Source organism: Eptatretus burgeri, chromosome 13, assembly GCF_056783735.1.
Source record: "Eptatretus burgeri isolate ZD-2024b chromosome 13, Ebu_testis_v1, whole genome shotgun sequence".
Taxonomy (NCBI): Eukaryota; Metazoa; Chordata; class Myxini; order Myxiniformes; family Myxinidae; genus Eptatretus; species Eptatretus burgeri.
Genome location: NC_140973.1, coordinates 58,877,333 through 58,904,832, shown reverse-complemented (window position 1 = coordinate 58,904,832; position 27,500 = coordinate 58,877,333). Strand labels below are relative to the sequence as shown.

At 43.1% G+C, this 27,500-nt stretch overlaps 1 protein-coding gene across 6 annotated transcripts in view; it reads right to left on the bottom strand.

The window, feature by feature from the left end:
- LOC147014568 (RELT-like protein 1) overlaps positions 1–27,500 on the bottom strand; it is an 83,156-nt gene that overhangs the window by 13,049 nt on the left and 42,607 nt on the right. For 5 of the 6 annotated variants that reach the window (XM_085852614.1, XM_085852616.1, XM_085852617.1 and 2 more), the window contains 2 exons: positions 26,500–26,733; positions 11,702–11,776 (listed from right to left, as the gene is read on the bottom strand). In XM_085852614.1, the coding sequence (XP_085708740.1) occupies positions 11,702–11,776; positions 26,500–26,707 (283 nt within the window). In that variant the 5' untranslated portion in view covers positions 26,708–26,733. The other variant, XR_015050805.1, reaches the window with a different exon arrangement.

Below are 27,500 nucleotides of genomic sequence, written 5' to 3'. Positions count from 1 at the left end.
TTCAAAGATTTCTTGTTGTGTCAAAAACAGGAGACATTTCGTTGGAAGATGTCATGGGCTATGAGCTGAGCCCATTTCCCCCTGCCCTGTTTGAGGGTATAGGTATTTTCAGAAAGGCTGACAAACCTCAATTAGTTCAAGCTATCAGAGACCATTCTGCCAAAGTGTCAAATGATACCGTGTCTGACTCTGTTCCCCAAACTGAGCACTATGTTCTTGATGGTGGCTCCTTGCTGCATCGTTTGTCATGGACAGCCGGGGAGAGTTTCAATGTGATAGCCAAGTCGTATGATGACTTCACTATTCATCACTATGGAAAAGCAACAGTCGTTTTTGATGGTTATGATGATGGACCATCTATTAACGATAATACACACAAGCGCCGTGGCCATATTGTTCATCCCGAAGTCAGCTTCACACCTGGAACAGAATTCTCTGGCAAAAAGGATGAGTTCCTGTCCAGGAGCTCCAACAAGCAACAGCTCATCAACCTCAACAGTGAGGAAATGAAGAAAATTGGCTGCAACGTAATTCATGCACCAGGGGATGCCGATGTAGACATAGTAAAAGCGGCAGTGACATAGTCATACCAACAATCAACTACCCTGATTGGAGAAGATACAGATCTGTTGGTGCTATTATTGCATTACGCTAGCGTCGACAGCAAAGAACTGTATTTTCGTTCTGACAATTCATCCAGGAACTGGAAGGTGCACAATATCAACCAGCTGAAAGTATCATTGGGTGAAGAGCTATGCCCACATCTTCTCTTCCTTCATGCCTTCACTGGGTGTGACTTGACATCTCGAGTATTTGGAATTGGAAAAAAGTCTCTTGATTCAGCAATCAAGACTTGTGCAAACACCTTCCTTGTCCCCAACCAAACAAGAGACATGGTCGTGGAAAACGGCAACAATGCCATGAAAGTATTATTTGGAGGACATCCCTGTGATTGCCTCGCCAAGTTGCGATATAATGTCTTTGTGAAGAAACTGGCTTCAGCGAAGTCGTTTGTCACCTCAGAACGTCTGCCACCAACAGCGTCTTCAACAAGGTTTCACTCTCTGAGAGTATACTATCAGATTATGGTCTGGATGGGGAGGAACGGAAACTTGAAGGCAACAGACTGGGGTTGGAAACTGGAGGACAATAAACTAGTTCCAGTCATGTCAGACAAGGACGCTGCTCCAGAAAAGTTGTTGAAGATGATCCGATGCAACTGCACAACTGGCTGTAGAACAAGTCGCTGTAGCTGTAGGGGATACGGTCTGCCATGCCACAGCGTCTGCGGACCCTGTCAACTTGATACCTGCGAAAATCCTTTCAACAAGACAGTATCGGAGGACGAAGAGGAAGCATAGTTTATCTATGGTAAATGCTACTTCAATGAACGAACTTTCGTTGATGTTTTCGATTTACCCTAACTTGAAGGCATTTTAATTGAAAGTACGTTCTCGAGGAAATGGTGATCATTGTGAGAGCCGATTAATTTATTACTTTCTAAATTACCAAAGCATATTTTTATTTATGCTATGCACAAGATGGTCAATTAATTCTGATCACTACACACGGGACAACTTTTCAGGTAGACACTATTTGAAGGATTGGGCATGACCTCCAAAACATACGAATAAACACAAACACTACAAATGTAGTCCATTTATTGCCTGTTTTAAAACAAGTACACACCCATGGTGGCCATTTAGGGGGGGGGGGGCATTTTGGACGCCATCTTGGATTTAAGGCCTTACCATCACTAGTCAACTCTGAAAATGATATCAGGTGATTTGTTGACCTCCAAAACATAGAAATCGACACATACATCACACGAGCACAGCATTTATTGACAATTTAGTAGCAAATTTATGCCCATGGCGGCCATTTTGGGGGCCATTTTGGACGCCATCTTGAATTTAAGGCTTTTCCATCACTGATCAACTTTGAAAATGATATCAGTGGATTTGTTGACCGCCAACACATAGAAATCGACACATATATCACACATGCACGGTATTTATTGACAATTTAGTAGCAATTTTATGCCCATGGCAGCCATTTTGGACGCCATCTTGGATTTAAGGTTTTTCCCATAACTGATCAGCTTTGAAAATGGTTTCATTGGATTAGTTGACCTCCAAAACAGAGATTGACACAAAAATCACAAATGTAGGCCAGCTATTGCACATTCTATGGAAATTTAAGGCCACGGCGGCCATTTTGGACGCCATCTTGAAAATAGGCCCTTTCCGGTAGGTGGATTTGAGTAGATTTTTAGTATGTTATTTTGGAGGTCAAAACCTACCCAAAACCGTTGAAAAACCTTTTGTATCAATTTTTTTGGGGTCAAACCACAAATTTACTCTACTAAACGGAATAAGAGCCTTTGTGAAGGTTGGTGTCGGTCTGCGGTGGTGGACAATATAAACGATGGATTTAAACAGCTGTTGTTTGGTAAAGATTTATTAAACGCCATGGAAAACGAAACATATCTGCCGTTTCGAGCACTAGCCATTCATCTGAGTACAAGAATGTAACCCTGAAGGGATAACGTTCCAAATGTCAGTTACATACCATTTGTCATGGGAGTAAACATTCTCCTATTAAACTTTGAGTTGACAAATTGATTTATTTTCCTGCGAAAAGCTTTAAATAACAATTGCTTTCGGTGAGTAATTTTAAACGAGAGGAAATATCAGAGATGTTAATGAATTAGGGGCAATCCGATCCAGTGTAATGTGCACACAACACTTAGACAAATATAAAATGAAGAGAAATTCATTGGGGACAGTTGGTGGAAGGTGGTGGTGACAGAAGAACGGTGGCAGCAACCAGAAAAATTTTTTTAGGCAGTGATGGGTTTATCTAAATGGAAATTCTTCTACAAGTTTACATATGAAATGTGAACACTCAAGTTCAGAGATAAATTCCAAAATGCAGAGTGGGTGACATTTACAATGAGATATCTTTTAAAATGAAGCTAATGTTTCTTTATCTGACTATTCCTGTGATCACATTAACAATCCAGGGTAGGAGAACGTATTCTCAAATTTCAATAATGATGGAGGAAGAAATCTTCATGACTTTCCTTCCTTTCCCTTATTCGTTGCCTTGTGCGCTGGATTCATCCGAGTTTTATTGTCTCGACTCCACTTGTTTCAGCACTCCATTAATATAAGCCTTTGGCAAAAGGCGCTATATCGTAATGCAATGGGGCCAATACGTATGTGTGTATATATATATATATATATATATATATATATATATATATATATATATATATATATAGATATACATACATATATATATATATATATATATATATATATATATATATATATATATATACATATACATACATATATATATATATATATATATATATATATATATATATATATATATATATATATATATATATATACATATATATATATATATATATATATACATATACATACATATACATACATATATATATATATATATATATATATATATATACATATACATACATACATATACATACATATATACATGTTGTGGTTATGGAAAAAGGACCCCGGGGTGACGCACTCAACATATAAGGAACCCTCGGTTAGTCATTTCATTCAAAAGTGTATTTAGTCAGGTTGCAGTTTGTGGTGTCATGTGTGTCTTGCAGCACACACATTACACCACAAAACACACATTCAGAGACAAGTTAGCACTGCCATCGTTGACGACGTGGTTACTGCAAAGCCATGTCAGTGCTGCCATCGTTGACGATGCGGTTACTGCAAAGCCATAGTGAGTACCACAGTGCCACCAAGGTGCGACATCACACTGCAGCAATGGAGAGCCAATGGGAACGTGACACAAGAGGGCAACTACTACCCTTTTTCCCCCCTGAAGCCACGCCTCACCCGAGGCCAATATATGCCAGTGCCCACGTAGGCTAGGCGCTGTCTGATGAACCAAGGATCGATAAGGAACCCAGAATTGCTGCCTTCCTGCCTGCCCAAGTTGCACTGGAGCGAGACTAGTGCTGACCAAAAGGTTCTGTAGGTGAACAGCAGCACGCAATCCTTGGGGCGCAGCAGCTCCAGACCGACACACAAACCACTCCTGACACACTGCACCAACACCTTGCTTCCACACACCCACCACATTCCATTCCTTACATTTCCTTCACTTTGGGACCACCATAAGCCCGCTGGCTTGTGTTTGGTGAGCGAGAGGCTGCAAAAACACCTCGATCTTCCTTCTTTCTTTCTCTCTCCCTGTCTCTCTAATTTCCCCAGAGTGAGTGAGGCACGCCTGTCTTGTGTATGGACAAGATAAACGATGGATATGGTCGTTAATGGTTAGATATTTAATCGGTATACTGTCCTGATGAGGGCAAATAAGCCCAAAATCCAGATCAGTGGTTCCGTTTGATGTTTAATTGATGATAAGCATATAATCTTTGTCTCTTGAACAGAGTCACCTGGCCGAAGCCTCTGTGTTGGAGGCAATGCTTTCGTGGGGACTGTTGCCCAATGGGGATCGGTGGAGTGCTCGTCACACTCACGTTTCAATTTTTCTGCTGGTCGCATCACATGCCTTCTGGTTGAATGGCTTGCATTAGCAGGAACAATTGTCTGAGTGGCAGAGGGATGGTTGTTCTGTGTGGATTATGTGGTTTTACTGTGTGAAACATAATCTGCGGCGATGCTCACCATAACACTCAGGAGGTGCGTCTTCTATATATGTATGCACCCACACACCCCACGCTGGAATAAATCAGAGAGGTGGAGCTCAAAATTATTTGTGGTGCAAAATTATTCACCATTCTTTTTGGAAAGCATCATTAATGATACACACATATATATGTATATATATATATATATGTATATATATGTATATATATATATATAGATATATATATATATATATATATATATATATATATATATTGCTGTGGGCCGGGGGTCGGTGGTGAGAACGACCGTGGGGAGGTTTACGTCGTCTCCCACCGGTCTCCCTGGAATTAAAGGCCATCGCTCCGGATAACTCCGAAGCCGGTGGGTTGATTAATCGACCGTGAAATGCCAATATCTCGACCGCATGGCATAGGGTTAATTGTTCAGATGCAATATACCTAAGTAACCACGCAGTCTTGGCTACCGGGGATTCACGCCCTTGGAACGTCTGGCCGAACTGGATCACTCTACCAGCTACGGTAAAGTATCAACTTCCACCTACCAACTCCGGGTCGGATGCAGTCGAGCGGGCCTGCCCAGGATGTTCTGGCTACCGGGGATTAAACCCCATCTAAACTCAGATATGAACCATGCTGGACCAATACAATAAGGGACAGAAACGGACTGGGAACATTTCTAATAAATTTATTAAGAGTAAAAGACAAGAGAAGTGAGACTTTAAGCGAATATTCAATGCAAGTATTTACAATGGGAAAAACACTGAAGCAGTTCTACTTACAAGACGGGCCCAACACACTCAGACACACACACACAAATGAAAAGAAAACCCAAGGTTCTTCATTTGACCCTCCAGCCGATGAGTGAGATGAGCTGGGGGTCAGAGCTTGGCTTGTACCTGGTCACCGGAGGGAAGGTAGTACTCGGTAATGCGGCACCTACCACAGGTCGTCGGCCTGGTCCCAGTCGCACGTGTGGGACTCGTGCCTCGTGGCGGCAGCCGCGTGGAGCAATCGGAGCCCCCGGGCGGAGATCAGGTTCGCGGACGAGACCCACCAAGGCTCCACGAATAGACCGGTTCACTCCCCTTCCAGCCCAACCATCATCAACCGACTCGTAATCGCTCAGGAACTCCAGATATCCACACCCTCTCAGAGCGTGCTCGGGGATATATCTCCTCCCACACGGGGCGGGGCCTTGGCAAGAATCATCTCGCTGTCCGTCCCTAATTGGCCAGGATTCTACGGGCACAGCCTTCCTGGGCAGGGTTTCGGCCATGCACAGAGAAAGCCGCCCCTCCCCTCCACGTGTGTTTGAGGAAGGTTGATGGTGGTGAAGCCACGGTTGCATGTGGAACATTCGTGGAAGCCGAGGACAAGGACCGCGAGGCGCCCTCTCGGCAAGTCAAGGTACGAGCAGCCAACGGTGGTGATGGAGCGTGATAGGCAAGTGGTGAGATGTAATAACCTAACTATAAAAAAACATCACAACGCACATATTCTACTCTCCCACGAGACAAAAGGAAGGGACCTGTCTCACATGTACTTACCGGCATAACTAACTTTGGGACCTGAATGTTGAATGCACATGGTTTCCAGATTCGTAACAATATATATCATTCAACAAGAAGCCATGTCCACCCCTCATTCCCTACTAATATACAAAACTGTGATTGCATATTTCAGGCTCCGCCATCTCCCCCAGAGCGGCAGGAACTGGTTTTACCAAAAATCCACGATGTCGAAGCATTTAGGATTCAGATCCCGACCAAAACCAAAAGTAATAACACACTTCTCCATACATCCATGAATATCTGAGCAAAATTTGAAATCCATGAATAATTGCTTGAGAAATAGCATGCCAAAAAGAGGTCATTCAAAAATTATGTAACAATTTTTGCAGCGACCGCTTCCTCAGCAGTTAGTATTTGGTTATGAATGAATGAATGAAGGAATAAAGGTTTATTTCAAATGAACTTCCATCGCTGCCAATGGCTGAATAAAAGTAAGTTTTACAATCATAAATTTTACAAATAGAACATAGATATAGAAAAACAACATAAAAGAGCAAAAATGACATTAATACCAAGTAAATGGATAAATTACATCTTGATTCAAATAGATACATCATGTATCAGAGTTTGAAAATGAACAGTCACTCGAGTCCATTGCAACACGTTCAATGTAGCGGTAAGAGGGGTGCAGTGATCCTCACACCAATGACACCGGTAGGGGTGATTCATCACCATTTGGAGTGTGACAACTCACTATCGATGAAGGAAGCAGGAGGCAGTGACAATATAGCACCATCTTGATGATGCAGCACAAAATCCAAAGAGTGCAGGTTGCGTAATACCATTGAATTGATAGCCATGCGTCCGTCCATGAAAGGTTTTCATTGCCGTGATAACTTGAGAATGGCTGAAGGGATTTGAATTAATGTGCCCCTTTTGTGCAAAATCTGGCAATTTTTACCACACGAGCATACTGCCCCTTTTTGCTTCAAGCGAGGGTACTGTATATCTATAATAATAAATGTGTGTGTGTGTGTTCTTCCTCCTTAACTCCATAACCATGAAACCGAGCTTCCCAAAACTTTGCATGCATACTCAGGGAACTCCAAGTAAGTGCATGAACGGAAACTGGGTGTTTGGATAAAATTAAACACTCCTTTTGAAAATAATGTAGGGGGTACTCATCACAAAAAAAAACAAAAGAAGCCTCACGAATATGGTGGCGCACTATCTTGGTCAGCTCTCTGTCAGCTCGTTGGGGTCTTTAGCCACCATTTCTTTTGGCCTGCTCAACATTGCCTTGAATAAGAACAGGCCGCAACAATTTCTTATAGATAATGTTAACATTTATTTTTCTGTTAGGATGTTAAGATTTCTTAATAATTTCCTGTCCCCTCCATCCCCTCTATCCCATCCATCCCCTCTGCACACCCCCTCCCTACTGGAGTGTATATTGACATCTGATGATGCATTGCACTCTCCTCCTTCTTCGCTCCAGCCTTGTTCGCCCCCTCCCTCCCTACTCTCCCTATTCACTCTCCCTCCTCCTCCTCCTCCTCCTCACTCTCTCCACTCACAACCCTCTCTTTTAGTATTCCCATCAGTGAAGTGACAGGTGGTATTTTCTGGTATATATATATGATACGAGTAAAGGTGCTCGTCTTCGACGGGCATCACTGGCAACATATGGTAAAAGACAGATAGCATGAATGTATTTTAAACAATATATTATATCATTTTTATCCATTGATTATCATTCAAGTTTTCCACTTCGATGACATTACCACATAGTTTAGTGATGACACAACGTGTACCATTCGTAAGTTCCGGAGGATCCATAGAGCGCATTAAAATTACAGGGCACCCTACTTTAAAAGTGATCCAAAAGGCCGGATCAGTTTCGTCTACATATTCATATCTTGTAGATTTTAGCTGGTCAGAAAGTCATGGTTTTGTGACGAAACTACGGCACATGGAAAGTGCAAATTAGTCAGGTATGAACTCAACTGTTTTCTCCCCAAATGGAGCGTGATTCTATGAGCCGAACTCATCTTAGTGGTCCTCTAAAAAATGGGAAACATTTTTATTTCTTTTTTGTGCAATAATTCCTCCCATTTTGCAAATGGAGAACATGAACTGTTTAACTACCATAATCATCAAAACGAATTTTGAGGGGCCTCTTAAGGAAGACAATAATATCATGACTATATATGTCAAAGCTTGTTTCATTTCATGCAGTAACAAAAATGTGATGGTGGAACAAAGAAAGGGGCGTGCTGAAATATTAATATAGATAACTACCATAATCATGAAAATGAATTTTGAGGAGCCTCTTAAGGAAGACAATAATATCATTACTATATATGTCAAAGCTAGTTTCATTTCATGCAGTAACAAAAATCTGATGGAGGAACAAAGAAAGGGGCGTGCCGAAATATTAAAATATATATATATTTTTTTTTTCTTCTATAGCTATATATGTATGTATGCATGTATCGATCTATCTATATATTACTAAAACTCTCATTATGTATGCAAACAACCTCAGCAGTATAGTTTGCTGGAGCTATCTTTTTCCTCTTTTTTTTTTGAAATTATTTTTTATCAACTGCTGTCACAACGGGAACCCAACGGGTTCATAGGTCGTCTAGTATATTGTTACGAATTCTGGCCCGCCTGGCGTGCGATCGGCTGCTTGACTCGAATCGCGACCGTGTCGCTCACCGGACAGACGATTCAGTCATGACCTTCCTGGGACTACCGCCAGAAACCAGTCACGGGTGGGGGTTTAACCCCACCACCACCCAGTCCGCAGTCCACCCGTGCGAAATAGGGTAAGTTGCCGAAAGTCGATATACCTATGGTACTCGCACGGGTAATCTGCCGAGGGATGGGACCACGCCACAAACCGCTCAAGCGGTTTGTTCCGTATTACAGGGATAACCGAGCGGAGTTATCGTCGGCCTTGACGGTTCCGATTAATTACCGGGATGTTGAAACCCACTACGAATCCCTTACGTGATGCAAGATGGTGATTCAATTAAGGCTCGATGCGTTCGGCACCAATTGCCGAACGGGCCCGAGACAGCCCGACCTTCAGTGTTCACAGGTGGTGCGGTTGCTGGTTGTGAAGGAGAAAAGCGAAGGTGGTGGGATGTTTGCCATGGTGGTTGGGCCGTTGTTGGGCGTCGTTAGAGAATGGCGGGTGAGGTGATGCTTGCGGGGTTGGGTTGTGGAGGTGAAGGTAGTGGCGGTTTGGTGGAGTTGTTCAGGGGCGTTGTTGATGATGGCTTAATGGTCGAAAATAACAATAACGAAAGAAAAACGGCTAACTGAAAGGGTCGCAGCCCGGATGAATCACACATATTCCCTCAAAACAACGGGTTTGGGCTAACTGCACATGAACTTACCGATATATCTCACCTGAGGACCCTTTATGGTGTCATGCGAATTTCCACAACTGCAACAATATATACTGTATATACATATACATATATATATATATATATATATATATATATACATGTATATACATATATATACATACATATATATACATATATATACATACATATATATATACTATATATATATACATATAAATACACATATATATATATATATATATATATATATATATATATATATATATATACACATATAAATATATATATATATATATATATATATATACACATATAAATATATATACATATACATATACATACACATATAAATATATATACATATACATATACATATATATATACATATACATATACATATATATATATATATATATATATATATATATACATACATACATACATATATATACATACATACATACATATATATATGATCATTTCAGTCCTTCGACCTGAACAAATGTCATGATGCTGTCACCAAGCAGATGAAGAGTGAAGCCACCGAGTGGTTTCAACCTTATTGGGGCTCGTCAGGGCAACACATTGCTGTTCCATACACAAAGTAACTTTGAAGCCTCATCTCTAACTGTGATTAGTGAGGATGCCAGATCGTATCTGGAACCAACAAGTGCCATCTGCCACGTGGACACTGTCTTTCGCCCCACCAATCACAATCAGGAGGCATTGCCGTTGTTTTAAGCAGCAAGAGTTCTACGAATGTGATTATTGAAGTTCTCCTACCTGGACAAATGTTGGGATGATACCATCATGATGATGTCATGACTGAAAACCCAGAAGGGCCTCTGGCAGGGGAAAAGATGTCAAAGTCAAATGCTGTGACCAAGCAGATGAAAAGTGAACCAACCGACGAGTTTCACCCATATTTGGACACGTCGTGGCAACATCACTTTTCCATCCACCTCGTGACTTTAAAGCATATCAGCTTCTATACTGGTTAATGACACACTTCGAATTGTGAATGGTGAGGACGCCAGATCATATCTGGAAACAACAAATGCCATCCGCCACCTGGACACTGTTTTTGCCCTACCAATCTTAACCAGGAAGCATCACTTTTCATCTGCTGGTGACAGCATTCGACCTTGACATCTTTTCACTGCTGGAGGGCACTCTGAGTTTGCAAGCATGACGTCATCATGACGGTACCATCACAGTGTTTGGAATTCCTGCACTGGCCACTTTGTAGAGTACCACACTTCCGGTGGTAGTGTACTGCAGGAAGGACATGGAAAAATCGTGAGTGGGACTGACAATGTAGCGGTACCACCTCTGGGCGGAAGAACTGCCAATCACAGAACTATCTGTGTGCTGGGGGTACTCTTTTGTTGATGAAAGCTGCCCGTGTGCATGTGTGAAAGCTTTTGGCCTGTGAACTCCCTCGGCTATGGAACCGCTGCCCAGAACTCTGTATGTCAGTCTGAGGGTGATACAGCCAGCTCACTCTTTTTTTGCTTCAGGTTGCCATCGATTCATCCGGCACTGCTGGATTGGAGTGGCGCGGAGACACCCGACAACTAGAATTTGTGGTGCCAAACGGATTTGCTTGCCTGTTCAGATGCTGAAGTCCTCACCTGTCACCATTGTTCGTGCGAGTCCAGTGTTGGTGCCATCGGCAGGGTTTTCTTTTTATTGTAGAAAAGTTCATGACTTTCCTTTCATCTTGTGTGCTGGATTCTTCAGAGTTTCATTGTCTCGACTCCCCATGTCGTTCCTTTTGAATAAGCCATTATTTTTAAGTGTCTTCGCACCTTTCGCTTCCATCTTGATTGGCCTTGAGGAGATATTCAATTTTAACAGGGACTCAATGGTATTATGGCATGGAGAGGAAATACAAGTGCTGTCTGCTCACAATAACGTGCAAGGTACATTGGACCATTCACGGAGGTACAAGACGTCCAGCTCAGACGGTCTGCGTTAACGGACCTTCTGACACAACAATACGTACAGTATATGGTCTGAGAGATATTGTCAAGATTACAATAAGTTTGCTTTGAAGCCTTTCTTTAATGCAGTCTCTTTATAAGTGTTTGATGTCAGTGTCAGTGCAATGCTTCACCCACCTGGGTTTTCCACTACGAGGCGCACGAGTGCTTGAAACGTATCATCATCAGTATCATTCTGAGGATCTGAACGCTCTGCACAGGTCAGAAAAGAGGGGAAAAATGCAGGAAATGGCGACGCACTTTGTGGGTAATGTCACCTTATAAGGCAAACTCCACTGAACAAACTTTATCAACACACAGTGGATGCAAAAACAAGCATGGGAAGTGGTAATAGGTTAATATATGTTCGTGAAAGGCACATGAATGTTCCATGACATGGATATCTTTGCATTGCTGCAAACTATTAAAAACGAAACTTATAAACCACCTTCCTTTAAGTTAGAATGAATCAAAATATTACTCAAAAGATTGATTTAAAAACAAATATGTGAAAGTATAAATGATGTCGGAATGAATCATTACCAGAATGAATAAAGTGGCAGTGCAGTGCATCTTGCTTTCATACTTGTTATCAGCAAGGTCACAATTAAGGCAACTCCGAATAGCACTATTACATCTCGAATGGCCCCAATTACTTCCCCATTATTGTGGGATTAGCCGGGGAACGTTTTTGGCACAGGTTGGTCACGAACCAGCTGGTCAGGCCTGACATTGTCACCAACTCTTCCCAAGAGACACCGTGGGATCTTTAACATCTACCAAATAATCCTAGCAGATGGGAGATCCAGCTAAATGCTCCCCAAAGGACGGCACACACATTGATGCCTCATCATGTATGTGAAACGCCAGGGTGATAGTTTATAGCTTGGCCGAGATTCAAACCCAAGCTAGACAACTCGAAGGGGAGTGCACATACCTCCAAGATATACCGAATAACGCGAATCAAGTAATGGCAAAATTGGTTCAAACAAAAGGATTGGTGTCGACTCCTGCTTTGCAATGGAGGCTTATACCCGTAACTGTACCAGGTTGGAAGTTTTAGTCCAATAATTCCCCAGCGAGCACACTGTTCATTGGTAAACACAACAAAATCAATATCCTGGCACTCTGGGAAACAGTTTCAAAATTCAAGATTTGTTTTCATAAATAACTAGAACGGGCACTCAGTCGAGCGCATACCTTTGCCAACGCTACATTCCCCCCCCCCCCACCCCGAGAAACCGTTGATTGTGAGGGTATTTAATCCCATTCCACATCTGCCATCTCATGTGTTATGATGGCTTAAAAACATTAAATTTCCTGTGTCATATCATATATCACAAGATTGGGCATTGAATTCACAACATTTTGGCATTGGTTGCATGCAAATTGGATTAAAAAAAAAAGAAAAAAATATCGACCGCACTATGGCAAAATGACGATTTTGACCTTTTCATGACCTCGACCTTTGTACTCTTAATTTTGTAATTGGTATTAGAGTGTGGGGAACAGAACAGTCAACATTTTGGTGTTGGTTTCATGCAAATCGGATAAGAATTGACCGCGTTATGACTAAAACCGCACATTTTGCAATGTCGTGACCCCCCCCTCTGACCTTTGACTCCCAACTGCTAATAAGGGTTATTACGTCATTGTGTCATGTCACATTTCACAAGATGGGGCATTGAATTCTGAACATTTTGGCATTGGTTGCATGCAAATTGGATACAAATTGAAGCGCTATGGTAAAAAGACGATTTTGACCTTTTCATGACCTTGACCTTTGACCCGATCGCTCCCAAAATCTAAACAAATGGTCCTCGGATAATAACCAATCATGCCACCAAATTTGCTGCGATTCAGTTCTATACTTTTGGAGTTATGCGAATAACAAACACACACACACACACACACACACACACACACATTCACAAATAAATAAATAAATAAATACACAGCGACCAAAACATAACCTTTCGCAGAATGCGAAGGTAATAAATACACAGCGATCAAAACATAACCTTCGCAACAAAGTTTGCGAAGGTAATTAAAATAATCCACAGTTTAAAACACAACATTAGCATCAACAAAGCACATTGAAATGGGGAAATGATCTTTGTGTGTTTGATTGCAAATATCCAGAAAAAGGATTCATCGATGTTGGAAAGCAACAAAGTGAATAAAAGAAAAGCTTCTGCAAAACAAAAGAAAACTTCGATTCAAAAAGTCTTCCCGTCGAAGCAAAGCTGAGGATTTTAATCAAATAAATAAATTAACTTGTTATTAGCGTTTTTTCATGAAGAAAGAGAATCTTAAAGCCATTTACAAAGGAAGAGGTAAGAAAAGTGGACGTTGAGAGAGTAATTGCAAAAAGTTAGGATTTTAGATCCATCCATCCATCCATCGGGACCATCCTCTGTGCAGAGCGTTAGTGCTGCTGAAGCAGACTCCTGGGCTATTGGACACAATCCTGGACGGGTCACCACTCCGACACAGTATACCAGCATGCTGGCACTCATTTTGCTGACCTTGGAAGGATGACGGGCGTAGTCAACCCCACCTGGTATTAATTCAACATCCAAGTGGGGGTTTGAACTCAGGATCATAGGATCTCAAGCCCATCACTCCAACCATAAAGCCAACACCAGGCAAGGATTTTAGATGTGATCTTCAAACTGTAATGCATGAGAGTGTATTAACTTTAAAAAGGCAGAGAGTTCCTTCGTTGAGGAACAAACCTAATAGTCAGTTACCAAAGGTCTTCATCCACTTGCGAGGAACTGCAAGTAGATTCTCAGTGTTTGACCGGAGCTTTCTTTCAGATGTGTAAGGAGTGTTTCGCTGAGAAATGTCGGCAAAGGACTCATTAATATTTGAATTTAACGATTATTGGCAATGTTTTCAAATGTATTGGTTGGTAAGCTGAGAGCCAGGAGAGGATTGGAGCGATGTGATCATATTTGGGAGACAAGATTAAGAGCCTCGCTGCCAAATTAAGAATTAGGGATGAATTGTAAGGGCTTGAGAAAGGAGATAGGGCAAAAGCCTGTTTACAGCTGGTTCATTTATCCAATTTTAAGTGCTTGCTCAGAACATTCCCTCTCCAACTCTATACTGTTGTCAACTCACTGCAGGTTAAGCAGAATTTGCAGGTCCAGTCCTTCAGGATCCATGCACAGTAACAGCACGCCCCCATGAGGTTACAATACCAAAGAGCAACCACCAAGTTCAACTGAAAAATAGGATGCAATATATGTTCCCTTACAAGGAACTTCAATGCAGGATAAGGCCATTAGGTCCATCGAGCCCCATGCAGCGGTTGCCAACCCCTGGTTGTTTGTCTGCACTCTATCTTTTTTAACTACTAGCATCAAGCAAGTACCTTTTTTGCAGCAAGTTTTTCTTGCAGCAAGTACCAGCATGTACCTTTTTAAAAGTCTTTAAAAGTTTTAAAAAGAAGTTTTAAAAGTTAAAGAAAAAGGAAGCAGCATTTTTGACTCATTCAGAGTTCGAACCACCGACCTCCAGACTTATAGCGGACACTCTAACCATTACGCCACCGAGTCTGGTGGCCTATTAGTGTTACCATCTGAATCCCTGGCTCATGATGCAACAAATCCAGTTTGAAATCCCATATACCATATACCATACATGTTTGCCAATTGCCTACTTATGTTCAGATGTTAACACGAATAGGCCACCAGACTCCTGGTTGGAAAATCCTCTTTATGTATTTGCTGATGACTCCACCCTCTGCCATGATGCCTCTCATCCTTCAGACAGGCAGGCAACAGCATCTTTCCTCTCCTCAGACCTTGACAAAATCACAAGCTGGTCAAACACTTGGAATGTCTTTTAACCCAGAGAAATCCTACACTCACTCTCTCTCTCCAAAAGGACAATACCGCTGACATTCCCATCTACTTTCTCAACAACCTTCCCAAAGAGGTTCAGTCACTCAAACTCTTGGGTCTCACTCTCAGCCATGATCATGATCTCTCTTGGGCAAGCCACATTTTAGAGTTGGCCTCCCAAGCCAGACACTGACTGGGCATCCTCCATCGTGCAAAGTCCGTCCTTGGCACACCTGAGCTCCTATCTACCTACAGAGCTTTCATGTGCAGCTTGGTGGATTACTGCTCTCCCCTCTAGGCTGGTTCTCCTGCCTCACATCTTGCACAGATCAACGCCGTGCAAACCAAGGCCTTCAAGATCATTGGAATCTCCCGTAATGAAGCTGAAGTCCATGGGCCTATCAATTTCCTATTGCAGACAGGTCGGTGGTCTCTCTGTCTTCTACAGCCTCCTTTCTAGTCTTGCACCCTCTGCTCTTTCTGTGCTTTGACCACCCCCCCCCAGGTTTTTGCAGGGCACACATGGTCCACCATCAACCCCCTTTTGGTGAAACTACTTAAATCCAGGATGACTGCTCACCTCCACTCATTTGTTCCTCTTTTTTTTCCAGCCTATAGAACCAATTTCCAAATTCTCTTCAATCTCATTTTTCTCTCCAAATCTTCAAGACAGCTGTACACCACCATCTCAACTCATCCCCCCCCCACCCATCCAAAATCATGATCTTTCTACCCCCATTCACCCCCCTCCCACCCAAGCCCCAAGCTCATTTCCCACCAAATTTGTAGTTTTTCCTTCCTGAGAGTTTCTTTCTGTATCCATCTTGTCCACCCCATGTGTCCTCCCGAGCCTTCATTCCTACCCACACCCATTATCTGTCCAAGCCTTCCACCATTCTTCAATCCTGCTGTTGGTGTCCCCCCACCCCCCTTTTCTCTTCACTATTGCTTTTCTTCTGCTGTTTTTTGAGTGTATTCGCTCTTCCACGAGCCTTGACCTTGTATACAAAAAACCCCAAAACATGTTCATTACCTCCGCCACGGAGGTGAAGGAGGTTGTTTTCACCCCCTGTCTGTCTGTCTGTCTGTTTGTTTGTCTGTGTACAGGATATCCCAAAAAGTTGTGGACGGATCTGGATGAAATTTTGTGGACAGGTTGGGTGTGACAAGGACAAATTGTTTAGATTTTGGTGAAGATCCGGATCCGGATCCGACTACTAGAATTTAAAAAAGTATTCTTCACCATTGAGCGATAGGACCAACATGACATATAACATGATATTTCAAAAATGTATTGGGCCCGATATATTTTCGTGGATCAGGAATTGTGTGGTGGAGGTATGCGCTCTACCGAGTGCCCTTCTAGTTTCATTAATGTAAACGTTTAAATGATCGCTGCTGATGTCTACTTGTGTCTTTGTCTTGCACATGGTTTATGTACAAGCCCTGCTGTGAGCCTTAAAACAATAAGCCAAATACAACCCATCTTTTGAGGCACCAAATGAGAGAATCGTGTATGGGGAAAAAAATGTAGCGGAATGATAATCACATGTATTAACCGGGAAGGTGGGGTGGGGGGACTGAGAAGGAGGCAGCTGGTAAAGGCGCTGTCACACCTTGACGATTTAGCCAGCGTATACCGACTTATGAAAAATTTGTCTAAAACGCCGGCACACGTCGAATACGTTATGGGTAAGTTTTGTATACGTTGAGAGCACGCTGAAAAACACTGCCATACGTCATAGTACGCTGGCTTTCATCGTTGTACTTTGCGGTTGTCCTCAAATTTTTGCATGCTTGAAATTTTCCGACGTACGCGTATGACTCACACGTTCCGCTACGCTGGCCATAAGTTGTAGGCACGTTATGCGATCGTTGACGCACGTCGAGGCACGTTACTTGAAAGTTACTCATAAGTCGAAACACGTTGAGGTAATGCTTCGCGTACCCAAAACTTATTTCTAACCTTTGAGTAACTTGCTTTGAACTTATGTGTAACGTACCTCCAACGCATATTGACGTATTTGATTAACGTCTTCCGGACGACCACAGAACTTACTGAACGTGTTTCTAATTTACAGCTCCCGTATAATGGCGTATTGGCAGCGTTTAAAAAAAAAAAAAAACAACAACAAAAAAAAACAATAACTTCCGATATTTCGTCACGTGCCGTTACGTCACGTCCGATTGCCTCTTCAGTTTGCTCATGTCTTATTCTTCGTTCGTCCTCTGTGAATATTTTCTGTTTGAGGATATTGTCACGTCGACGTCGAAACGTAAAAGCAAATGTCTGAATATATTTTAAAATTCGTGATAGACTAAAAAAAAAAAGGATAATAAAAAACAACAACAACAACAACTTCAGATATTTCGTCACGTGCCTTCACGGAGCCAAGGAGGAAAAAAGAAAATGTGCCTTGACGGAGAAAATAAGTTTCGGGTATGCTAAACATTACCTCGACGTGTTTTGACTTATGAGTAACTTACAAGGAACTTGTGTCGACGTGTGTCAACGATCGCATATCGTGCCGACAACTTATTCCCAGCGTAGCGGAACGTGTGAGCCATACGGCGAGTACGTCGTAGAATTTTCAGCATGCTTGAAATTACACGACGTACGAGACGTATCACGAAATATGACAGCGTACTTCATCGTTTTTCAGCGTGCTCTTAATGTATACACAACTTACCCATTCCGTATTCAACGTGTGCCAGCTTGGTTCGGCAAATTTTTCATGGGTCGGCATACGCTGGCTAAATCGTCAAGGTGTGACTGCGTGGTTGACACTTTCAATTTTCAGGCGGTTATGATTTAAATCTGCGTGCAGCAGGTTTTTAACAGGCTCCGCCACGAGTACGTCGGCGATACGTGCAGCTCGCTATGCCTAAGTTAAACTATCGTTGGGCATAGGTTGTGAACGCCGACAACAGGCTAATCATTCGTTGGTATAAGTTATCTATAAGACAACGAAACGTTCTGTGCCTGTTACTTATATGTTATGCATACGACCAACACGTTATGAATACACCAAAAACTTAAAAAAAACATCAAAATTTCAGCGTACGCCAACATTTTACATACATTTTTATACGTTGCCATTGCTGGCTAAATCGTCAAGGTGTGACAGCGCCTTAAGGTGTGTGGAGGGGGACGACAGGAAAGCTCCGTGGACTGAGAAGGGGACAGGAGAGCTGATGAGATGGGGGCGGGGGGACAGGAAAGTTCCATGGACTGAGAAGGGGGCATGAGAGCGAGCGAGGTGGCAAGGGGTGGGGGTCTTCTCTTGCAGCCATTAATTTCGGCAACTCGGCCTGTGCAGCATTTTAACTCAAGTTATCTGTGTTAATGTGTATCGTGTAGTGCCGCCTCCATGTGTGGAACTGAGTATAGACCTGTAATGTATCAGGCAGGGAAAGCAGTTTGAACGCACCATCAATCTTATATTGTGCTGCACACACATAAACCTCAGAACCATTCATGAGCCGAGCCTCCTCGTACAGAGATGTTCCCGCCTCGCAATGACCGCACTTGCGGTTGATCTCATACATGAATACATGACAAGACCCAACTCATGTATTATTAGAATTATGGGCTACTCTGTGACATAATCGGTCATGCTGTGATTCTTATTCTTTATGGAGTGGAAACACACCATGCCATGCAGTAGAAATAAAAGAACTCCAGTTTATATCTGTGGCTGGCCACGAGTTACAAACATAACATGGCGTCGACGGCTTCATTCTTTTTCAGGAACAACCATGGCACAGCAGAGAACAGGATGGCAAAGAAAATTGGTAAGCAACCTATAACGGTTGGGATGTCAAACCTCGAGCAGACTGGTAGCTCCTCGGACGTGGTGCCGATAGTGGCGGCTCCTCGGATGTGGCATCGATAGTGGCGGCTCCTCGGATGTGGCATCGATAGTGGCGGCTCCTCGGACGCGGCATCGATAGTGGCGGCTCCTCGGACGTGGCGTCGATAGTGGCGGCTCCTCGGACGTGGTGCCGATAGTGGCGGCTCCTCGGATGTGGCATCGATAGTGGCGGCTCCTCGGATGTGGCATCGATAGTGGCGGCTCCTCGGACGTGGCGTCGATAGTGGCGGCTCCTCGGACTTGGTGGGAGCACAACAGCGCCATCATGATGAAGAGATATGTCTGTTTCGTGAGGCGTTGCTTTCACATCCTCAACCACCTCAAACACCATCTAAGACATCAATACTTCATCCTCCCATGCTCAATGAAAACATTTCATTATAAGAGTTCAACTTCTGGAGGGAGCAATGGAAAGACTCCGCACTCATCATTTCCCTGACTGACATGGCAATGGAAGTGCAACTCGCCACCCTCAGAAACTGTTTGAGCATTCCGATGAGATCCGTGCTGAAGAACGCTATGGAATTGACTGGTGACACGACTGTTGATTAAGTGATGACCGCCATCCATGCATAATTGTAGACACAGCGTCATCAGATTCCCGATCTGGTGGAGTTTTGAGAGCGCAAGCAGGAGTAAGGTGAGACGTTTGACTCATTCCTTTGTGCACTCTGGGAAATCGCGTGAATTGTGACCTTGACAAGATGATGGTCGATCGCTATTTCATGATCCGGATTATCAACGGGATTCCCAATTCGGACATCCATCGGAAACTGCATGTAAAGCCGGACCTCGACCTTAAAACAGCAATTGTTACATGCCGACAAGAGGAGGCAGGAAAAAAGCTTGACATGATGGTTTCTGGGACTCTTGGGACTAACCTGAAATCTGTCGCCAAGACAGCACCCTGAATTAGCAAGGCAGTGGTATATCGACCTACAGGTGACAGCCATCATTGTGACAGGTGTGGTGGTAAACCACACTCTGACAGGACCAAGTGCCTTGCAAAAGGCAAGAAGTGTCAGAAATGCGGTATTTTTGGATATTTTGGAAAACAACATCCAAATCAGCCATTTTTCACATGGTGCTGGTAGCAGGTACCACTGAGGTTAACCGAGACAGCACACCGCGTATTCAGATCGACGTCTTAGATTTTGACGACGACCCACTCGGTTAAGAAACTTTTCTGCTGGAGCGGAAGTCACCGTTATTGGTCCTACGCATCTAAAGCTGCTGGATATCAACATAGATAATCTGGATGATGTACTTGGTGATGTGAGAGTTACCGGTGCAGACGGTGTCTCGATGCAGTGCCTGGGAACAATCCACACGATCCTACACAGACATGATGAGTCTACGTCGGAGACAATGTGCGTGTGCAATAGTGTGGAGACAGCATGTTTAGCTTATCAGCACCGACAAGACCTACATTGGTGTTTGTGCGAGAAGCAGACAACCGGTACAACCATGCATTCGGTACGGGTGGACATCAATCCAGATACTGAGCCATCGCCAAAGCTAAGGAACCAGGTCAAGGCAGAACTTGTGGCTGAATTCAGCAATGTGTTTGATGCCACGGTCCTCCAACTGATGAACAGCACACTGATGATCATTAATCTCCGCAACGATGTGGTGCCGTTCTAGCGACGAAGGGTACGGCCAATCACACTCGCCTGGAGAGACCAGGTAAAATCCGAGTTGGATAGCATATACAAAAAAGGCATCATTGCACAGATGGGCAGTGAATAATCAGAGTCGAGCCATCCCCTCGTTGTCACACCTCAGGCCAACAGTAAGATGCGGATGTGTACCGATTTCCGTAATCTTACCTGTCATGTCGAGTGACCCATACACCATATGACAACGCCAGCAGAAGCAATATCATGCGTTTCGCTTTGGACGGAATGGTATCGCTTGAGATCCTAATAAGCTGAACATGATCGCAGATTTCCCCACTCCAACCGACATCACAGATCTTCGCTCGTTTCTCAGCATGGCTCACCAGTTGGACAATTTTTTGGCAAACATTGCTAGTGCATCGGAACCACTATGTGGATTGCTCAAGATAGGATCAGTTTTAAGCCGCTGTCACACCTTGACGTTTTAGCCAGCATATGGCAACGTATCAAAATGTATGTAAAACGTTGGCGTACGCTGAACTATTGATGTTTTTTTTAAATTTCTGGGCGTATAATAACGTGTTGGACGTATGCATAATGTATAAGTAACGCACACAGAACGTTTTAATCACATATAGATAACTTATACCAACGAATGCTGAGCGTGTTGTCGGCATTCACAACCTATGCCCAACGATATTCCAACTTATGCATAGCGCGGCAGCGTATCGCCGACGATCACGTGACGTAGCCTATTCAGAGGCTGCGGCTCGACGATTCAAATCATAACTGCAAGAGACATCGAAGTGTGAAGCCGCTGTCACACCTTGACGTTTTAGCCAGCGTATGCCGACGTATGAAAAATTTGCCGAACCAAACTGGCACACGTCGAATACGTTATGGGTAAGTTTTGTATACGTTAAGAGCATGCTGGCATACGTCGTGGTACGCTGGCATACATCATTGTACGCCGAGTACGTCTAAATTTTGAGCATGTTGAAAATTTCTCGACGTACGACACACGTTCCGCATACACTGGCCATAAGTTGTAGGCACGTTACGCGATCGTTGACACACGTCGACACACGTTACTTGTAAGGTACTCATAAGTCAAAACACGTCAAGGTAATGGTTCGCGTCAGTGTTCCAGACTCCATGGTTTTTTTTTTTTCTTCGGTATGACAGTTATGATTTAAATCGTTGAACGGCAGCCTTTTAATTATATTATAACCGCACTAGAAATCGAAATGTCAACATGACCGTCATACCGAAAAAAAAAAAACAACAAAAAAAAAAACCAGGGAGTCTGGAACACTGACGCGAACCATTACATTGACGCGTTTCGACTTACGAGTACCTTACAAGTAACGTGTGTCGACGTGTGTCAACGATCGCGTAACGTGCCTACAACTTATGGCCAAGCGTATGCGGAACGTGCGAGTCATACGCTGGCATACGTCGGGAAATTTCAAACATGGAAAATTTGTCTAACAGCTCGGCGAACTACGACGTATGCCAGCGTATTCGACGTGTGCCGGCGTTTTAGCCCAATTTTGCACACGTCAGGCATACGTTGGCTAAATCATCAAGGTGTGACAGGGCCTTTCGACTTGACTGGTGATCATGACAAGACATTCAATGCCGTTAAAAGCATTCTTGTGTCACCACCAATCATGGCCGATTTTGATCCAAAGTTACCAACCGTGCTTCCAATGGACGCACAATGGTTATACAGCCTCAGTTTTGCTCTGTTGTAGTTACATTGTGAGCATCATAGACTGGTCCCATGTGGATCACGTCACCTTTCAGACACGGAATCCAGGTAGGCTATGATTGAACTCGAAGCATTGGCCATTGCATGGGTTACATCGGAGTGTAAGCAGTACCTCATGGGACTTTCGTCGTTCAACCTTGGTGCGGATCATAGACCCCTGGTGCCTATCTTCAACTCGCATATGCTGGATGCCATTGAGAACCCTTGCTTGCAGCGTATTGTGGGGAAAATGACACCATACAACTGCACCACCACTTGGCGGAGATCACCAAGGTTCTTTCCATGCCAACTGACCACCAGCAGGTACCTATCCCTCTTCACATTGCTTCTTCAGTCCCCAACCTGCCCCCTCTCTCTATACTTCCTATAGCTTTGCTTTCGGCAAATTCCATTCAGTATTTCTCATAGCATTTCATTCTGGTTTCCCATTCGATGATGCATAGATCAGTCACTTTCGTTTCACTTTTCAACATCAGTTTCACTTTGGGATATCAGTTTTGATCATTGCAACTTGTGATGCAAGGCGAATGGTGCAGCACGAAAAAGGTCGTCAAAAACGATTTTTTGGGGGATTTTTTTTCGATTTTCTAAGGGGTGTAGAGGGATCTAGAGTGGCTTAAGGGTCTTAAAAGGTCAAAAACGGATCTTAAGTCTTTTAAGGGTCATAAAGGGGTGAAAAGTGTTTTAAGGGTCTTAGGGGGTCAAAGGGCCTTAAATGGATCTGCATGTCTAAAGGGGTCTAAGGGCAAAAGAGCAAAAAGGGTCAGAAGCATCCAAATGGTTTGAAATTTTCTAAAGGGTCTGAAAAGTGTTGAAAGGGTCGAAGAAGGTGTAGACGTCTCAAAAGGGTCCAAATGGGTGTGAAAGGGTCTCAAAGTTCTTATCAGGATCTAAATGGGTATTTAAAGATCTAAGGGGTGTAAAAGGTCTTCTGGAGTCTCCAGGCCATGCAGGGTGTACAGGAGTGAAGCTATAGTGAAGAAATTACCTTGTGTTAGTAAATAAATTAACTCTGGAGTGCAACACGGAAATAATGGGCTAAATGACCTCCTCATGACTGTTTAAAATGCCTATTTCGGTGCATCATGGTTAAAAAAATCTGATAGTAGACAGTTCCATCATGAATCAACTTTGGAAGCTCAAAGCAGTAAGGTCACAAACAAAAAAAACATTTTGTTTTTACATACGTATACAGAGTTGGACAACCTATTTTACTGCTGCAGTCACTTCTTCCTCTTCTCAAGGAGGTGGCGTCACTTTTATTCCTCCATCGACCAGTTTACAGTGAGATCTCTCGGTAAAGCCATGGCTCATAGAGAAATGCTCAATCAGAAGCTCATTCAAGGTTATGGGAAAACTCAAATAGAAACGTCCAAAACGTCCTTAAATGACTCGTTTTAATATGTAATGATAAAGGTTGTTACATAACAGCTCTGGAAACACCTCCTGACCTCCTGTAAGTGTAAAACTCAGTAACGTTTGGTCACACACACACACACACACACACACACACACACACACACACACACACACACACACACACACACACCACTTCAAACCCCAACCCCCAAGCGTTAGGTACGTCATTTTTGAATGGCTCCTCAAATAGGACATCGTTAAGAGGTCGGAGACATCGATAATATTGTAAGAAATGAAATATATCTCACCTGTGATTGAATATGTCTGTGATCGTGACCAGAAACCATTTGACAATCGAAAATTTTTTTAATAGTTACCAAGGTTACCAGCCACATCCACTACGATATCTTCTCACTGAATTTTTACACTGAATTCCCATTTCTAACAATAATACACACTCCAAAAAATTTCTCATTTGAGGTGAAACATTTACGATTAAATTAATCAAACATCTATGATCAAAAACAAATAACAATGTTAACTTGGTTCTTTTAAATTGTACCAGTGCAGGCTCGGAGGTACGTGCAAAAAAACAACAAAAAAACTTTGAAACCGCGTTCCAGAAACAACAACCACACAGGCCGTTCCTTCGCGCTCGTGTGGCCGTATGTGAAAAAAAATAAATTTGAAACCGCGTGCCAGAAACAACAACCACACAGGCCGTTCCTTCGCTCTCGTATGGCCGTACGTGCTAAAAAAACAAACAAACAAAAAAAAAAACTTTGAAACCGCGTGCCAGAAACAACAACCACACAGGCCGTTCCTTAGCTCTCGCGTGGCCGTACGTGCAAAAAAAAAAGAAAAAAAAAAGATGACGTCAATCGTGACGTCATAGCACCGTGTCCTGTCATTGGTTTGGTAAATAAATGGCCATAACTTGGGAAGCACTTGTCCGATTAATATCAAACCTTGAAAAGGCTCATCCTCAGGTCCCCAGCAATATACCTGGCAAGTTTCAATTAGATCGGACCAGTGGTTGTCGAGAAACAGCGGTCACACACAGAGAGACAGACAGACACAGAGATTGATGGAATTATAGATAGATGAGCATTAAAATTACCTATAAATCGATATCTACCTTGTGTTTGTACTATGTTCACTTTTTGAATGATTAGCGAATTTGAAAGGTCATGTGACTCCTTCGCCGATCTTGCCGATCATGGTAAGGTCTTCATGACAGTTATTTTTTCACATTTGATTCCACATTTGATGATCGGAGGTTACCACCTTACTAAAATATATCAGTATCTGGGTTGAAATCCAAAATAAAATGGCGTTTTTATGAAGCATTGCATACGTGGATATATCCTTGCGGAAATAGCGACAGGTGGGATCTCGCGTGTTTATAATTTATGAATTGTGAGAAAATTTCTGTTTGAAACCCCTATTTCGGTGCACCATAGTAAACAATGTGATCCTATAAAGTTTTGTGGCGATTCAGGCTTCGAGGCTTCCGTCCCTTAGCTCAGCTCAGAGGCTTAGTCACAAACAAACAAACAAACAAACAAACAAACAAACAAACATTTTGCTTTTATATATGTAGATTATTTTCATGATTGCATGCCAGGATCTTGACGATGCAATCGTTTTGCCAATCCATGACAGCAATACAGGTGTAGGTGCAGCAGACTTTCCCCAGCTTTGTAGTAATGGGGAGAGACAAAAGAGAAGGAGAAAGGGTACAACTCCCAAAGGAGCCACTAGCTGCTAAATTGTTGATGGAATAGACAGTTTAACCTCCCATCCCAAGGATGGCAGGTTTCCAGCACCATGCCTGCATGGTAACAAGGGAGGTATTTGGCTCCTTTCCCTCTGGGCTCCAACATACATGAGTCATCTTAGCATCTGTTCATAAATCACCATACACCATAACACTCTGTTCCAACTCGTAAAGCCTCACACAAGCCATGCATCACTGGCTGTAAGGGAGACAGAAACTGCGCAGGGGTAGTGTACTTGTGGTTGAGCCATCTCGCCGAGGTTCAATTCCCGACCTGACTATAAAGCATGAGATTTGCATTTCGCAGGCAAGGTGTTGCATCAATGGCTGCGCTGTCCCTCGGGTGGAGGAAAGGCCATGTGTCCTGTCTGGCAGCATTCGTTGGAGGAAGTTAAATATTCCATGGTGCCTTTCTGCAAGAGTAGGCAATTATGTGCCGGAACCCTGGCCAAATTATAAATGATGGCCATGATGTACAAGGGGACCTGCATCAGCAGCAATGATTCACCCCCATGGTGCAAATTGGCAACCAAGTGTTGCATATGAATGATGACGATAACTGGCTTTATAATGTCCGAAGGCTATTCTAGTGTTTACGGTGTGTCATAAGCCATACAGTCTATACAACCTCATTGGGAGCAAAGAATCAAAGGAAGAGTGAAGTGAAAAGCTTACCACAAGCTGCACAGGACTCTCCCTCTGTGTATGGCTTGGAAGTGGTGCAACGATACCCCTTCTTTTTCAGCATGTGGCATGTGAGGGCACCCAAAAGGCCCATGGCACAGAAAATAGGCACAATCGCGAGGGTGCCATACTTTATCGAAGATGTGGGCACATTGACGATGTTCGCCATGCTGCCCGTTGTATTCGGCTGAAGCGTCATCTTGAAAGTCGTGTTTCTTTCAATAACTGTCACGAGATACACAGGCCCTGGTTACCACCACACCGCAACAGCAACCGCTTCACAGCAACACCGAAATCAACTTGGTCACATTACGATACAACAAGGTGAAGGCATTTCAGGTTTGCATAAACTGTGAAGTGGACATGGAACATACAGGATAACCATTGCAGATCAAATCCCAGTGCTGGATGAGAAACCAACAGCGAATAGTAGAGGAAATGGAATCAAATTGGATACACTCATGTTGGCATACAGGCGGGCGATCGAACAGGTGGCAGAAATCTACCTCAAGTGTACTGAGAACCGAGTACAGATATATGTTGATCTGAATGTACATGCAATTAATGTACCCTGTCTTGTTGGGCTCAGCAGTGATATATATATATATATATATACACATACATACACATGTTTAAAATAAATAAAAATAGGCAGCTCAGGAAACAAATTTGTAAAGTGAGTAAAAGCACATTGGGCCAAAAAGAATAATAAAATTCTTTATTAAAACCTTGACGTTTCAGAGGTAAAAATTTTAAAACACTGCACGTGCACTGCAACTGCACCGATGTCCAACGGGAATGGCTGCGTGTCACAATTGGGCTGTGAGGTGGACCAATCAGGGTGAGGTTTGGGACGGATTCAATTGAGAGTGGGATTTGAGGGTGGATTTGCTTCCAGATTACATGTTTGGGTCATAAGTTCGGTGTCACGTGTTCCATGTCTGATCTGGACTTGTGACTTGGATTTGGACTTCACACCCGCGGGTAGGGGC